General features: G+C 38.9%; 2 protein-coding genes across 2 annotated transcripts in view; one reads left to right on the forward strand and one right to left on the reverse strand.

Annotated features, from left to right (window-relative positions):
• The first annotated feature begins 332 nt into the window (after positions 1–332).
• LOC138010054 (uncharacterized) overlaps positions 333–17598 on the forward strand; it is a 36886-nt gene continuing 19620 nt past the window's right edge. The window contains exons 1-2 of the mRNA XM_068857020.1: positions 333–519; positions 4459–4691. Of these exons, the coding sequence (XP_068713121.1) occupies positions 333–519; positions 4459–4691 (420 nt within the window). The remainder of the gene's footprint in view (positions 520–4458; positions 4692–17598) is intronic.
• On the reverse strand, positions 12927–13790 carry LOC138011140 (uncharacterized). Its single transcript, XM_068858121.1, has one exon. The coding sequence runs from the start codon at positions 13788–13790 to the stop codon at positions 12927–12929; it is 864 nt and encodes a 287-aa protein (XP_068714222.1).

Here is a 17598-nt window from a genome sequence, read left to right on the forward strand (position 1 = left end):
ATTTGTGGGTTCTAATGGTCCCGTGAGGAATGAATCAATGATGAAATGGTACATGAAATGAATCATATATGAACTGCGGATATGAAATCAAGTGAAGCTATGATCTTCGCAGTTATGAGCGAACGTCAGTCAGTGGCTTCATAGCTCAAAAATTGGTGCGAATATTGTTTTATTAAGTCAACACGGGAGCGAGCGAATCATGTTGTAGTCATATGAAAAGTATAACTGTCTCTTTACAAGTTCGATACGCACTGCCAGGATATATAACTGCGAGAGACAGCTTCAAATATCCATTTGTTACCTGATCAGCGATCCTTGAGTTCTCTACCAAGATGAAGATCTATCTCGTTGAAGTCTTGATATCTTTGTCACTTTGTGTCGAGCAAACTCTTCTTGAAAGTATCGAAATAAGGAGGTTCATTGGCGAAGACGAAGACTCGTTTTACATTCCACGAACGGTTTGCGATCTAGACAGCAGATACGAACAATTTTGTGCCTCTGGTCATGATCTATGCGAAAGTCAGGACACAGTTACTGATAATCATTATTTGTGCTCGTGTCCGCCCGAAAATGCTACTGTAACTTATCGAGACAACCTTTGGAGATGCCGTGAAAATGTAGAGGTGTGAAGACATTTGGGTAAGTTTAAGTTTTGTCATGTAACCAGGTATCTCTTCCGTACGATATTCCTTTCTGAGTGTGTCCGTCCGTAAAATTTCTTATACTCAACTCTATCGTTCGTTTATTTTTTGACTGGTTGACGATATCTTCATTTAAAAGCTTTTTCTCATTTAACTGCGAATGATTGGAAATCTACGATATTCGTCTTTCGTGTTTTCTTAGATCTCGTTAATGTTTGTCCACGAATAGTTTACAATTTTTCTTGTTTGTGCTTAGGAATTAATCATTAATGACATAAATCTATTATTTTAATACACTCAACTGCTCAGTACAGTCGTCATTCCATACAACGTACAGCAATAGGCCATTTCCGAGTTCATGTCTGCCTCCTCTTCAAAGCGAGTCTAAGTGCTAATTAGTTCTACTTTACATATCAATGAAAACTAATTTTCAAAACAAAAACTTCGCACTTAGACTCGCTTTGAAGGGGAGGCGGACATGAACTCGGAAATGGCCTATTAAGGCATCCTCTCAAGCTTATCATTGAACAATGCAAACCATATTGTATATGCTAAGAGTCTGATAATCTACATTAAAAAAAAAACTTTTCTATTCTTATTGGATCAGAGCAATGCAGGTTTCAGATAACATAGTGCAGAAAAGAGGTTATGCTTTGCAAAAAGAAGTAACAAACCAAGCATTCTGATTGGTCAATGAGCAAAGAAATTCAGAGATTGGCGCAATTATTGCGTGATTGCGTGATACGCATGCCTTGCGTCTGCTTAACCATCTCGAATTTTATTATGCATATTATCAAAAAAGTAATCACATGATTTTTTTCGTGCTATTTGCAATAAATTAGAACTTGTAAAATTTTCTATAACTACAAATTTTGTTCGTCTTTGACAAATTTACTAGTGCTTATTTATGCCAAATTGTACTTGTGATTACCTATAAAAAAGAAAAATAAAGCACACAGCCTAACGAAAGCAACCCTCAGGCAAGGGTTCAACTTCGAGTATCGCAACTAGTTTTCCGTTCTGAACACCGACCTAAAAAACCTAAGTAACCTCGCCCTCTTGACGAGACTTGTCCTTCAATCTCAAATTCTCTTATTTCCCACGAAAGACGATTTCTGTTTACAATTTAAAAATTTAAAGCACCTTTTTCATTGAAACTGAAATGTAAAAAAAATCTTACGATTTATAGAACTTTATTGAGATGTTCATGGTCACGTCATTTACCGCAATTAATGATAAAACCTGTGGTTGATCGACAAGGGGTTCTTTTGTTTCGGTAGTTGACAAATTTCAATATCAAAAGAAATTTTCGTAAACAGTGAATATCGCTATTAAGAACGTCTTTAATTTACGTAATTTAAGCATGTTTACGAAGGAAGAAAATGCCATTCATTGTTTTCGCGGTTCATTGCCGCCTCGGTCATAGTCATCATGGCACAGAGATTTAGCATTGAGTCTAAGAGAAACGGCAAATAGCAAACTGATCTTTGCCACAAAAAAAAAGAAACAAAAAACAGTTTTGAATTTAAGGAACATATTTCGATGTTTCAAACATCGTCATCAGCTATATAGTGAGTATAACAGTAACATTTCTACAAGATGATCCGTATAAATATAACTATCAATACGATGATTCTTGATATATTAAATGTTCGTTGCAAGTAATTAATTTCAAACTAATCAATAGTTTTATAGAAAACAACTGATAGAACGGTAAAAGTTTAAAAGTGTAATGCTAAACTGGCATGTCAGTTGTTGATATTGTTGGCTGTTTTGAATTTATCTGCTTGTAACGAATATTAATCTACAAAGAATCATTGATAGTTATATATACGAATCTTCTTGTAAAAATTCTACTGTTCTACTCACTATGGCTGATGATGATGTTTGAAACATGGAAACATGTTCCTTAAATTTAAAAGGGTGGTTGTATTTTTAAAAATAATTGTAACACGTCTGCTATCAAGACCTTTTGGTCTTGATATCTGTAACTAAAAGGCAAGAAATAAGAATCAAGAAGTTTCTGTGGCTTTTGACAAAACGAAAACTTATACCTGAAATTTGCTGTTTGCCGAAAACGCCCTGCTGAGAAATACCAAGAAGTACCTTAAAGTGCCTAAAACTCCCAAACCATCTTTTGCCCAGATGAAACGTTGTATCATGCAGAGAGAAATGGCGCAATATATGAGCAAGAAAGAAGGACTGAGGAAGAAATAGAGAAAACTTTCCAGAAGCCCTTCAATGGAACAGTCTGGAACGATGTTGCTACAGCCAAAGACAACACATTTCTCAGGCATTATTTTCAGCTCTGACTAGCTCGCTCTGACCGAAGTCACAAATCAGGGCCTGGTTGTTTGAAGGCCGATTAAGTTCATCCAGGATTAGCGTAAATTTTCAACTTTTAATTTTGGTGAAAGTTTCTTTTGCTTATTTTTGTTTTTCAAGATTGACTTCTTTTACTGCAAAGCTTTCCCGAATATCAGCGTTGAACAACATTTGGGAGTAGAGAAGTAAACTCCTTGGTCAATCTTTAATCTCGGATTAGCGTTAATCGGCTTTTAAACAACCGGGCCCTCAAAGATTAAAGTCCGGATTCAATACGTCACAAATTACACTCGACCCATACCCTTTTGGCGAATTCTGCTGCTCGGTAATGGGTTTTCAAACCTCGCTTTTTCCGCCACTATGAAATTCATAGAAAATTCCGGTTTTGACCAAGAACACATCGAGACACCCATGACTGGAGACCGAACCTACCCTCTTTGCAGATGCCACAAAATTCTCAATAGGAAAACATCTGCTGAATTTGTTTTCTTGTGAGTTTTGTTGTTCGAGAAAAAAAAAGAGTACAAAAAAGTGATGCGGCCTCGTAAAGCGTGACTTTTAAGGGAAACCTCCGCTCCGACTAATGAATAATTTTAACTTTAACAAAATAATGTTTTCAATCAAATTTTCTTCACAAAAGTGCTTGGATCGAAAAGGATGAACTTTAGAATCACTTTTTAATTTCCCGGGCGTCGCCATCTTGAATAATTGTGGCGTGCGTGATACGATTAAACTCATTGTTTTCACACAAAGAGCTTTTGTTTTGGAACAATAGGGCAAACATGATACGTCACAATAGGGAGCTTAAGTACTCGCGTTTTTGAGACGTAGAGGGCAACCGGAAGAGAAAATTTCGCGTGCCAGGACAATGGTGTCTCCCAGTTTTTTATACTAATCATCTCTAATGGAGAAAAGATACTTAGCAAGGTAAATGTGGTTGTGCGAAAACAGGTTAAAAGGGAAAACAGCTCACTTCCAGTTGCCGTCCGCGTCTCAAAAACGCACGTGCTTAAGCTTCCTAATGATTCAAGATGGCGGAGCCGGGGAAATTTGAAAAGCAAACCAAGCGTTTTTAAAATTCAGTTATTTTAGATACAAAGGCTTCCATTAGAAAAAGTTCGAACACTTTTGATTGTAAACATTATGTTCTGTGGTTTTAAGTTATTTTATTGTTTTAGTGGAGGTTCCCTTTGATACATGCAGGGTTCATTAACAAATGAACACATGTCATCATCGTGACTTGCACTTGATGAAAACAGCGGATCACAAGAGGCATTTGACTATTTAAGACAATAAAGACTCTCTGCCTACCTAAACCTTTATTCTGTTTCGACAAAGAGATCCTTTATCAATTCGGAGATGATGATACGCTAGCCTACGTGTAGCCGTACCCTCCCCACGAGGGAAACATGGCTACACGTAGGCAAACCATACGCAAGTAAACTATAAAGTTTTTACACCACCTAATTGAACAACTTCATTTGCCACATAGGCTGTGAAATTAACAACTTATTTCACAATGAAGACAAGATAGAACCGCTGAGAGTGCTGAGTAAAACTGAGGAGGAACAAACGAAACTGAACAAAAAAGAATGTTACATTTCCCCTGACATCTCATGGTATATTGGATGCGATGGGAAAAGGGAGACACTGAAAGCCAACCAATTGCAAACAAGTTTTGGACTTGAATGGAACCAAGGAAGGCGAAAAGCATACTTTTTAAAGGTAAGATTGTCTTAAACTTCAACAAAGAAACACACTTCAAAAAATGGCTCTAAGGCTAGGATGTGTTCCTTTGGGAGATGAAATTGTAAAATTTGCATGGAAGAAGCAAGAGTCCAGAGGATTCAGATAGAACATTCTATTCCAAGATCTCTGATTAAGTAACAGCTAGTATCGAAATACATTCAAAAATGACTTAAGCCTTACTATGCCATGTTAATAAACCTCATATATAACCTCAGATATTCCGTGTCAGAAAAATCAGCACAGAGACGAAACCTTGTAGGTCATAAGCGCGCCAGCCAAAGATAAAGCCAAAAATACAGCCATCATCGAAATCGATGGACTAACGAGGTGAGAAGAGAGAGAGAGAGAGAGAGAGAGAGAGAGAGAGAGAGAGAGAGAGAGAGAGAGAGAGAGAGAGAGATTGAAGGGCACTTTTGCAACCTAAAATAGGGCACTTTAGCAACATTCAGGCACTTTTGCAACGTCGGATAGGGCATTTTAGCAACGGTCAGGCACTTTTGCAACGTAGGATAAGGCACTTTCGTCACATAGGGCACTTAGACCACGTTTACTGTGGCACTATTGCAACGTTGTAAAAGGGCACTTAAGTAACTTACATTATGTTATGAATTTGATTTTAGACTCACATTTTCAAGCAAAGGCCGTTAAAAGCCCACCGTCAACCGAAACGTTTTTTCTACCCTTTGTTTTTGTTATGCTTGTCTTAGCCATCTGATTGGATGAAACTCAGCCCTGACGGGATTTTCATAGATGACAATTGTTCCACGGCACGCAATGCCCGTCAGTTGAAGGTGGGCCTTTAATTCCTTAATGCAGCAGTTTCGTTGTTTCCACTGTTTCCTTTTTTGTTGCAATAATTGCAATTACAGTGATAGTAAAGTTTGCATTATTACTGGTAACGTTAAAGTCATCATGTAATACAAACTTTTAAGCAAGTGTAAAAGAACCTGGAGTTTAATTTTACGAGTTCCCCAAAATGATAGCCACAAGCAAAGGTTACAGTACGTAGACAGACATACAGGTAAATTCTTACTGATGTGTAACCTTGCAAGAAAATGTCCTACTCAATGTTCCAGAGCTCATAAAGGGCAAAAAATGTCGAATGAAATCACACGCTACAGCGTATGACAGTTTTATATTGTTAGCTTTTGATTAGTCGTGTGAGAGAGAAGTAGGAAGCGGCAGTAAAACCTACCATTTCATGATACATTAAAGGCAAAACTAAAGTAACAAATACGCATGCTGTGTAGCGCCAACTCACAAACAAGCACAACTAAAAAAAGACATGTGGTAAAATAACAACTAAGAAAACTGCTAAAGGCAGCGCCAAATGACTTCACAAGCAAACACAACTTAGGACAGCGCTCAGTATCATGATCAGATTAAATACAAAACACAGACTACACACTACAGTTTCAACAACAACAACAACGAAACAGAGACACTCAACACCAATTTAACCAGCCAGACAGCACCCACTGACGTAACCAGCTCCCAGGAGTAAAAGTAGAGCGCACTATTGAGGTACAAGTAAACAACAAAAGACATAGTAAAGTGTATTGAATGTGCACTCGCGGGCTCAATTGGCTAGTATTGCAACAATGAAAAAACTAAGACAGTGCACCCTGACTTATCAATAGGAGACAATACTCACCAAAGTAAAAATCAAATATTACCAAAGAAAGGATGCAATGAAGGCCCGGCTAAACGTATTTAACATTTTATTTCAACATATTGCACATATCATGAGGTTAATTTCTTGCCACCTTGTTGCAAGATGGTACAACTTGTTATATGGTATCGGATAAAGTTAAACCCTGTTAAAATTCCTCAGGGACGTTAATTTCATTTTTGAATTCTACATGATGTTCACGTCATTGCAACATTGTTGGACCTAGGCATCTTTGCTAACTCAATTTCTGAAATATGAAAAAAATGTCGTTGAGGGGCGCGTATGATTGACCGCTGTAATCCATTTCCGAGTTGACCTCTTTTGCGTGCTCATCAGTTCAAATGCGCTGCAAGTAGTGACTGTGAAAAAGCTAATATCAGTGGACACAAATTATAAAGTACTTCCCTTTTGTAAAATTGAGGACGAAACCCATCTTTTACTAGACTGTAAGAAATATTCCTCGATACGAGACGTGCAACAATCAAAAATTGATGATATACGAAAGTTATTAAATGAAACTTTGATATCACAGCTTATGAATTCTAATGATTACTACATTAACCTTCAATTAATTGTGTTCATTTCATTATGCTCTGAAATGAGAGACAAAATCGATTTGACCCTTCATGGAATATTGGATAAATGCTAGGGCGCGTTCCAGAATATGAAGAATACATGAACGGTGATGATTTAAAACGGTATGGGCCTATTATCTGGCGTTTTGAAGCAACAAGGATTATAAGGTATGTTTAAGGGGCATTTTAGCACGTGTGTGACAATTTTGATGTGAATCTCCGTAAAAACGAAGGATCCATGTATTCCTATTCCGGGATATGGTCAATATTCGGAATATTGTACCCTGTTAACTAAATTACTGTAATGGTTATCACACTTTCTACGCTTTTGCAATGCTGTATTGTTATAGTCTCTCTGTTGTTGTTGTTGGTGTGCAAAGATACTAGGATCCTGAACACAAAACGTCGATAGACCCTCCCATTATTGCAAGATGCTTGCGCGTTAGACCAGCCGTTTCACAACAGCACGTGACACTGCCCAACAATGTTCCAAACAATGTTACACAATCAATAATCACACAAAACTAAATTCATTGCGCACTAACGTAACAAAACAGAACCTAAGTTGCGCTTAGCACCAAGCACAAATCATGCAAATGTATCATTCCCGAATACTATAAAAAAAATTTCGATGGTAAAATTATTTCAAGGTTTTGGGTCTTCCTTTCATACTATCCTTATTCAAAATGAACCTGCAAAGATAGTAAAATAGCAAACATCAAAGTACTCATAAAAGTCGTTGCAAACTGACAAAAACAAACTATAACTGAAGAATTTTATTCCGTAGTGTAAAGGAATCATGAAGCTGAGCTACATAATTAGTATTTAACCTTAACTTGCATGGTTTCAACTGTTGTAAACTACCGAAATACCGTCGAGCTATGTCACGCGTGACCAGTATTGGAGATTCCGAGATTTGAATGGAATCTTAAAAGATTTGCAAAAAAATCACAATAACTGAACAATAATTCATCAAGCGCTTGAAATAGTTTTCACTCGTCAAACCCTGTTTATTTTATAACAAAACTATTTGCGATTTATCAGGGAACTATGCATGCAATGGAAAACTGGCACGCAGATTTGAATGCTCAGTTCAAATTAATTGGTCAAACGTGACGTCGCGTGACTGTGAAGGGCCCAAAAAATAACCTTAATGATTGAGTGAGGACAATTTGCGAGCCAGTGAGCCATGCGCATCGACATGCGAGTAAACGTGTGAGTCATACAGATTGAAATGTAACCGTTTTAAAATGGGTGCCTAGAATTCGATAATGTTTATCAGCGCTACTTGAAACGGGTGCTTAGACTTAAAAGCGAGACTCACTTGGCTCGCATGATCGCATGACTCGCTGGCTCGCAGATTGCCAGGCCCTTTAATGATTATTGATAAACATGTTCGTCTAACAATTTTTGCATTGTACAACAAGCTACACTGTTTACTTTGACCAAACTACTGGAACATACTGAAACTACTGAAATGGCTGTTAAGAATCAACCTTAAAGATCACGAATAGGATAGTTTCAGTCTTACGGCCTGGCCAAACGCACGCAACATTTCAAGACAACAACTTGCAACATTGTTGGGCACAACATGTTGCATACGTTTTGCCAACCTGTTGCAATATGTTGCAAATTTGAAAACGGTCAAATTTTTAGTGCAACATTTTGGATGTGGCATGATTTTCTACGTGATGTTCTACTCGTTTGGCCACGTTCACGCAGCATTGTTGCACTAGGGCATGCGCGCTAGGGCAACTTGCTATTTCAAAGCGCCAGTGGCACATAAAAATCGACATGTTGGGTTGAAAATGTTGCGAGCATTTGGCCAGGCCTTTACAATCCAATCAACTAACATTTTTTTTGCAATGTACAACAAGCTACATTGTTTACTTATTAAACAAAATTACTTGAACAAACCTTAAAGGGTCCCTGACATCAAATGTTTTTCTTTGCTGAGATACAAAACTTACTAACAGCTACCGGCATCCACTTGTCCCATGGACTAGTGACACGCATGGGTCCATGCCTGAGATGACGTCACAGACTACTTTGCAGTTGTAAATATTTTCAAAATTGGAGCAAAGCATTCAGTGGAGTCATCTCAGTGATAAACCCATGCTTTTCACGAACACAGGCATGGAACAAATGATAGTAAGTTCTGCCAAGTTAATGCAACTTGTACAAGCCATGAAACTCAGGCATGGATTTAGGGAAAGATATATCTATATATTTTGAATTATTTGTTATCCCATGGCGATGAGTTCTTAATTTCTGTGAAATAAAGAAAATTGAAATAAGAGGGCACTTTGAAGGTTAAGGAAACCAATTTCTGTATTAAAAACGTTCTGCCCAGTATTACAGAAAGACCCCCCTTTTTTTTAAAGCACCATCTCATATCTTTACGATACATCTTCGGGGCTGCCTTTCGGAAAATAGCTCTCACTCGAGTAGTTTTTAAAGAAACCCGCCGAATATGACCGGCCTTGCGTTAAAACCCAAATTCAAACAAACTGCACTATATCACTAAGGAGGTATACTAAGCTAGCGAAAAGTGCGAGACTTTTTCGAAATTCTAAATAGTTGTAATGTGGTGTCCAAGTGCGTGGTGTGCATTCGAAAAAAGTCTATTTAAAAGAACGTGAAAGTTACAGTTTCCGTGGGTTTCTTTAAAAACACTGAACGCGAACAAGAGCGATTTTCCGAAAGACACCCCTAAAGAATAAAGATTAGCTTTAACGCTTGTTTTTTGCGCATCGCTGCCGTGCACGCACAGTGTTACAATGCCTTGGTAGGTAATGATTATGTGTGGTTGTAACTTTTATAGACGCATGGTAGCCACTAAAATAGCTTAAAATTATAAAACTCTATTTTCAGTTTCTCATCAAATTGTTATAATTGTGTCAAATACGTTTGTGAGAGTTAAAAAATAACGGTGACAAACAGGAAAGCTATCTAGTCCTTAACCTTTTCTTCTTGATCTTCAACGATAAAAATGTAATCTCCGTTACCATCACCTTTAGAGATTATGCCCTGAACAGCATTAAAATCGTGTCTACAAATTGTTGATCCTGATTGGTTTTGGCGCTTTACTTCTGTTAAAGAAACCTTGGGCAGACAGTCTTAACCCTTGTACCGTAAGAGATTAACCATGTTTTTTAATTTGCTCAGTGATTTTTCCCGGTCTTCTAAAACGTTTTACAATATAGCACTGCAAGTCATCATTTGAAATTAATTACCCCTTAGAGTGCAATTACTGACCCGATTAATTGCAATTTGTTTGATAGGGGACAAGGTAAACAGGTTGCTTAGAACCGGTCCGCCACACTTACTGCTCTGTTATAAATGCTGAGATATTTTACTGAAGGCTGAATAGAATTTCAACAAATCTTTAGCCGACATACATAAAGAAATGTTCCTAAGGGAAAAACATTATCTGAAACCCGATATTCCAATACCCTTATTCACACACGAATTATGATAGATTGAGAAAAAAAATTCTAGGGCCTTTTGTCCCAATGTCAGTTGAAGCATCCATTCGATAAAGTCCAAGTACTACGGGAAACAATTTCCGTCAAATGGTCATGCAACACTGTTGCTTTGCAAGTTAAAAAACTTCGTTGCTTGTATTACCACCTACGTGGCCAACTTGTCGCTCAACAAAATCCTGCATTTGTTGCAAGTCGTTTCACTATGTTGCAGAGAGTATAAGGAAGCTCTACTTTTGCATGCGAACAAATTGATGTAATTGGACTTGTGATTGGTTGTCGCTAATAAGCGACGAAAATAAACTCAAGTCTCTACAAAGCTATAGAGGCCTGTCCCTGCCCATGGGAAATTTGAGCCACAGGAATGGGAAGCTCAGGGAAAACGCCTTTCGTGAACTGTCGTTAAAATTAATTTGTTGCCGAGTGATCTTGAAAGACAACTTCACACCGGCTTTGCGAACGGCGTTCGGTTCTGCTTAATAAAAATAAAGAAATAAATAAATAAAATAAAACGAACGTAAGCAGTGGAAATGGGATAGACCTCTGGAGCTTTATAAAGACTGGCTTTATTTTCGGCTGACAAATTTTCACTTTCGTTCGCACACGATATTCCTATTTCTCCGTCAGCCATGTTTGTTTTTTGTTTTCGATTTGCCATGATACCGCGCTTATCAGCGACAACCAATCATAAGTCCCATTACATCAATTTAATGCCAAAAGTAGAGCTTCTTTCTACTCTCTGTAGCATGTTGACACAAGTTGCAACAAATGCAAGATTCTGTTGCGCAACTAGTTGGCCACGTAGATGGAAATACGAGCAAGAATGTTTTTCAACTTTGCCAAGCAAAAGTGTTGCACGACAAGTTGAAGGAAGTTAAAATACTCGGTGTTTACCCAGACATGCTAAAAATTTGATAAAAGAGGAATTAAAAAGTTTACACTGGCCTTCTTCAGCAAAGGATAAAAAATGCAAATGTTTAACGGCGTCCTGTACAGTAATATTAAACATCTCGAGAAAATTCCTTAAGGTAACAAGTCGCTAGTCCCTATAGCATTATTTAGGCGCTAGAAGTTGTTAATGTTCTTGTATATGCCAGGCAGCGCTATGTGTTCGTTTATAGAGTTCTCATCTCGCACGGAATGCCACACTTCAAGAATTAGTCTTTGTCGCCGCGTCAGTGACCTGGCAACAATTTCCACATTCGCCAAATCTATTTCATGGCTGTGGAGCATATGGTGCTCGGCCATTGGAAGAATGCTATGGCCTTTGCGTGTTCTTTCACGCGTGTTTTTAGCGCGCGTGATGTCTGACCAACGTAAACACAATCACAATCTTTACATTTGATCTTGTACACGATTCCTCAGGAAGCCTCTTTCCCCAATTTTGTCTTTTGGTTTTTTGAGTATGTTGGAGATGGTACGAATAGGTTTGTGGGCGACCTTGATGCTGTAACTTCGAAGAACTTTTGCGACTTTCTCTGAAAAACCTTTGGCGTAGGGGAGGATAACTAGACCACGCTGGTTGGTACAGTTCATTTCTTGTCGTCCGTTCAGTTGGCCCTGTCCGCTAATAACTACTCCGCTAGTTTCATTTCAGTGACCGCCAACTGAACGGACGACAAGAAAAGAAGAATACCGACCAGCACGGTCTAGTTATCGTCCCCTACGCCAAAGGTTTGTCAGAGAAAGTTGCAAAAGTTCTTGGAAGTTTCAGCATCAAGGTCGCCCACAAGCCTATTCGTACCATCTCCAACATACCCAAAAAACCAAAAGACAAAATTGGGGAAAGAGGCTTCCTGAGGAATCGTGTACAAGATCAAATGTAAAGATGCGTTTACGTTGGTCAGATATCACACGCGCTAAAAACACGCGTGAAAGAACACGCAAAGGTCATAGCAACATTGCATGAAAATTCTTAATTGTTGGCCGAACACCATATGCTCCACAGCCATGAAATAGACTTGGCGAATGTGGAAATTGTTGACAGTTCACCGACGTGGCGACAAAGACTAATTATTGAAGCGTGGCATTCCGTGCGAGATGAGAACTCTATAAATGAACACATAGCGCTGCCTAGCGTATACAAAAACATCAACAACTTCTAGCATCATAAATAATGCTCTATAGGGACTAGCGACTAGCGACTGTACAGGACGTCGTTAAACATTTGCATTTTTTATCCTTTCCTGAAGAAGGCAACAGTTGTAGCCGAAACGTCCGAGACGATAAGAATTTTAGCCAGTGTAAACTTTTTAATTCCTCTTTTACCAAAGTTGAAGGAAATTGTTGCCCATATTACTTGGCCTTTCAGAGGAAAATATCCAAAATGTGCTGTACGCCTGGACCCAATAGTCTAGTTGAAACACGCTTCGCTTAGCAATTGAAAGTCGTCTACTTAGGGTTTCAAAACATATTTGTAATTAAGTTAAGGTGGTGGACAACAACATACAACTTTAATTTTGTTTGTAAGGTGGGTTTTTTAGGTGGAGCTGGACTTACGATTCATCCTCTTCTCATACTTCAAACGGTTGATAAGTTGCTTTATGGAGAACTTCTGTAACATTTCTCTTCCCTCTTCATCTTTACTGAGAATGTCCCTCACCCCAGTTTGTGAAATAACACCCCTTCGTACCATGCTTCCACAAACTCGCAATAAGTATTCTCGGTGCTCATCAGAAAAAATGTTCCTGCTAATATAGCTTGAATTTGATGGGGGGACCATGGATGCGCTGCTGTCGTCGTTTGAGAAGTATCGGCTCATCTTGTCTGCCAAAGTATCCTCTTCCCCTGGTAACTCTTCTGAGTGTTTGCTGTCAGCCAAAACTGAAGTCTTGTCACTGATATATTCGGCACCGAACCTCCACTCACTGCGAATCCTGTCGCAAACCTTTTTAGGGTCAATGGACTGGAGTGAAGGATGATCTTGTGTTTTTTGCCTGACGATGGCCATTGTTACAGTTTTCGTTTTAATTTCCTCAGAAAAGATTTCTCTCAAGGCTTTAACATCTTCCTCTTTCCATGACATGCGCTCAGTGAATCCTTCAGTCCTTGTGCTTGTGCTTTTGTTACCAATCCCTTGAATTACATCGGCCGACTTTGAGCAGGCTGCTGAAGTATCTTGTTGCGAGGCTGTATTTGTCTTGGAGGATCTCATTACGTTAGGAAGATTAGTTGCTGCTTGGAAACAAGATTCTTGTTTCTCCTGAAGGCGATAAAACCGTTGTGCAGTGCTTTCCTTATGCGCCATGAGGTCAGCCAGATTGGACTTCATTTCATGATGTCGCGAGTGCACATTCGTGACTGCAGACTTGCGAAACAACGTTGATGTGACGTGCCCTTCCATTCCTCCTTTTTGCCATGCAGCATTAATCGCTGTAGAGATTTGACCAGACTCCAACTTTGCACCATTCCATGACAAAAACACATTGGCTTGATCCCTCCCCTTATCATGAGTAGTGGAATGATCGACCCGACTTCGTACCTTATTGACATATATCTCCAAGTACGAGAACAACGAGGGAGACAAAACAACGCACGCTGGACCGTGGGTATCTGCGGTTTTATGGTTTTTGACACTGATGATTACACTTTCTTCTCTCCTCTTCGCTTGTTTGTATTCATCCAGAGTCATGTTTGACAATACACCTGAACGGTGTGCATTGGCAATGGTTATCTGAAGGAGAATATAATCTCTCACTAGAGTGTAGGCAGACTGGTTCAAGTCCAATGAATTGGTTCCACTGAGTTGCTCTATGTATCCAATAGCGCTCCGCGCCGAATCACTCTTTTCAAATTTGTTCACCATCTCTGGGGTCACTAGATTATAGAGGTCTCTGCTCATCTTTTCCAGATGCCTCCGCTTACTGTCTTTCTTGTATGACATGGACCATAGCCGCGCTTTCTCTCTTATCTGGTTCACAAGGACAGTATTGGCATCCACACTTTCGGGTTTTTCTGCAATCACGAACGAGCAAAAATGCCTCAGACTAAGAAGATACGCCTTTATGGTATCAGCTGTGTACTTGGTTTCTGCGTGCTCTTTCAGAAAAGTATCGCGGACAAGTGTCCCATTAAACAAGGAATTTATTTGCTTTTCGGGGTCAATTGTCTCTAGCATGCGAAACAATTGAGAGGCGTGTTGTTTGGACAATTTTGGATCTTTTCTTCCACCATCTGCAGACTCCAACCATGCACAAAATGAGCTGATTACGTGAATTTCTTTTTGTGCACTCAGGCAGTTAGGATCTTCTGCAGATTCCATAATCAAACGCTCTTCGTCATTGGACGGTATCTCTGATGGCTCAATGTCACTCTCCACATCTTCTTCTTCTTCTTCAATTGATTCTGTGACCTTTTCCTGCTCCCCTACTTCAGCCTTTTTGAGACCAGTTTTAATAACAACTTGATTTGATGGTTTCCAGGTCTTCGCTGCTCGAGCCTTCCTCAAAATTTCTTTGTAAGCCGGTGACCCAACAGGAATCTCCTTGTGTACTTGACGTAAATGGCCAGATAAACGCTTGACGATTGACTTGCATCCTTCAATGGGACAAGGTCGGTGACGATGATAATCTTTATACATCTTTTTGCCATCACCTGTTTCTGACGTCTCCTTTATCGTTTTCTGCTGGAAACTTTTCCTCATTCCAAACCTCGATGTTGCCTTTTTTGCTGTATCTCTCGTCCAATTATGTACGTCCCGTAAGTGTCGAGGGAGGTCTATAATTTCTGCTCTACACTCTTTTAATGGACATATGTGCCGGGGTCTCTTACTCTTCACACTATCGTTCTTTCTGTCTTTGCGTTTTCTTTTTTCTTCTTTCTTTCTATTGCCAACCGTCTTGTCTCTTCCTTTTGTTACGACACCCCTGACAGGATTCCCTTCATCGTCTTCATCACTTTCGCTTATTACATCATCGGACTCAGTGTCTTCCTCATCTTCCCCCTCTCCGGCCTCCGGTTTCCATTCATCGCTATCACTACCTTCATCCTGTTCCTGTTCTTCTATCTTTTCTTTCTTTGCCATGGAATTCAGCAGAGCCTCCAGCTCGCACCTGCGCTAAAAATTTGAGAAAAAGAAGTCGTTATAAGATTGTAACGTTTGACCCCAGCGCACAAAACTTCATAAGGTAAGATCTTCCAGGTTTGTGTAGTCCTAAAAAGGACTTTTTATTGATAGCATTTACTCAAGGGCATTCTTAGGACTACATGTACACTGACATGAACGATCTTTCCTTCAGTAATCTTTCTCTGCGTTGTTATAGCTACAATTTAATTTGAAAGCAAACATTACTCGTCCGCTGAACTGTGCGCATTTCATATTGCAGTAGATTTACAATAATCTACTCATATATCTACATGTGGCGATTGAAATCCCAGGGAATATCTTTGTATGCAAAGAAACAATTTAACTGAAGCAAGAGCAACAACTTTATTTGGTACCTATACATTACAAAACATTGCTTTTGCGTACAAGTTCCACAGCCAACTTAGAACGTCAGGATTTCTTCGAAACTGACCCACGTGTTTCCAAGACCTTTATTATAAAGATACTGGTGAAATATGATGATTTTCCTTTTTCTAAAGAACTTCGTATCTTTATCGCGTGAAGTAAAGATATTATTTTTATCTTTCACAAGTGAAGATGTAGGTGTCATCATGGTAACTAACACAGTACCCAATTAAAGCGAGATTCCCTTTTCTTGCAAGAAACTTGTTTCTGTTAATTAATTTTTTTTTTATGACTTTATTTGACATTATCATGGTTTGTGTTTCGCGACTCTCCTATCTTGTTTCACATTATTCAACATGCGTGTTTTGGCAGTTGGTGACCATTTTATCACCATTTCGAAAACCAATAAAACAATAAGGTTGTTTTAAATTGTAACACTTCATCCGTATCTATATAATAAACAGAACATTACATGGCCGCTTATGGAAACGAATTTTCTCTTCTCCTGCTGATAGTATCTTGTTCTCCCGCGAGAGATACTATCAACACTCGAAGATAAAATTTGGAACCTCGCGCAACCATGTAATATCCTCTGTATTTTCAATCTTCTGTTTCAGGTGGGTGAAGTTTGGAAAAAATTAGATGACGATGTTAAGTATAGTTGTACGCAGATTTCAATGTGTCTAGGGCCCACGTAGAGGAATGGCCAAACGCAGCAATTGATGTTAAAACGGGGGAGAGAACAAATCAGTTCCGAATATGAAAAGGGCGTTGTGACTAGACGGTTTGATCATAACGGACACGATGGTGTACCAGTCGAAACAGAAACTAAAGGAAACGCAAGGTCACTTTTTACGGCAATGTGGCCATTGCTTTTTAACAAGGTAGCATACTGTAAGGAATGAGGTTTTTAAGTCTTTAGTAACGTACATAACCACTGATGTTGCACGATTTAATGTCAATGCTTTATTTAGATGTCCTTGATCTGGATTATAGAATCGGAGTTATAGGATTAAATGACCAAATGAATAGAAAGAAACAGGCAGTCTTAAAATCTGACCGGATGAAAGAACTGAAACAGTGTGACGGTATATTATTAATGATAGGTACATCGAGGGAAAAATTTGTGTAGAAAACTCTTCTGGTGACAGAATTAGGATTCGGAAATGTTGAGAGTATCCCCAACAATGCAGGTACCCATGACATGGTTTTGCATATTTAAGAGTCTGAGTTCCCTATGTTGCGATAACTTATTCGAAAGTTTACTAACACTTTGAAAGAACTGAACGTGACGGTCTCAAAAATCCAGCAAAAATATGATAATAACTTGTGGCCGTTTTCTTCAATCCAAAGTCGTGTTCAAGATTGGCTCTTTCGAAACAACAACCTCTTTTGGGACAGAATACTGTCGCGAGCCTTTAATATGTTAATGTTTCATTGGAACAACACCGATCGTTTGCCTTGTAAATACTTTAACTAATGTTTGTCTTCATTGTTTTCTAACAACACTTGCTGGTTGTAGACTGAGTCTTTCAATCTCTAAACAGTGATTTGTGCCTGACAAACAAAACGTCAAGCGTGCTTGCAAAATGTTCGTCAATTAACAGATTGTTTCCCATATGAAATCGCCTCGCGACCCTTAATCAAACCAAAGGATTATCCTTGACGTGAGATAAATTAGTCATGTTACGACCTCTTGGTG

This window comes from Montipora foliosa, chromosome 7 (genome assembly GCF_036669935.1).
Source record: "Montipora foliosa isolate CH-2021 chromosome 7, ASM3666993v2, whole genome shotgun sequence".
Lineage (NCBI taxonomy): Eukaryota > Metazoa > Cnidaria > Anthozoa > Scleractinia > Acroporidae > Montipora > Montipora foliosa.

Coding starts and splice junctions, on each gene's coding strand:
- LOC138011140 (XM_068858121.1), bottom strand. CDS start 13,790: ATGGAAGGGCACGTCACATCAACGTTGTTTCGCAAGTCTGCAGTCACG.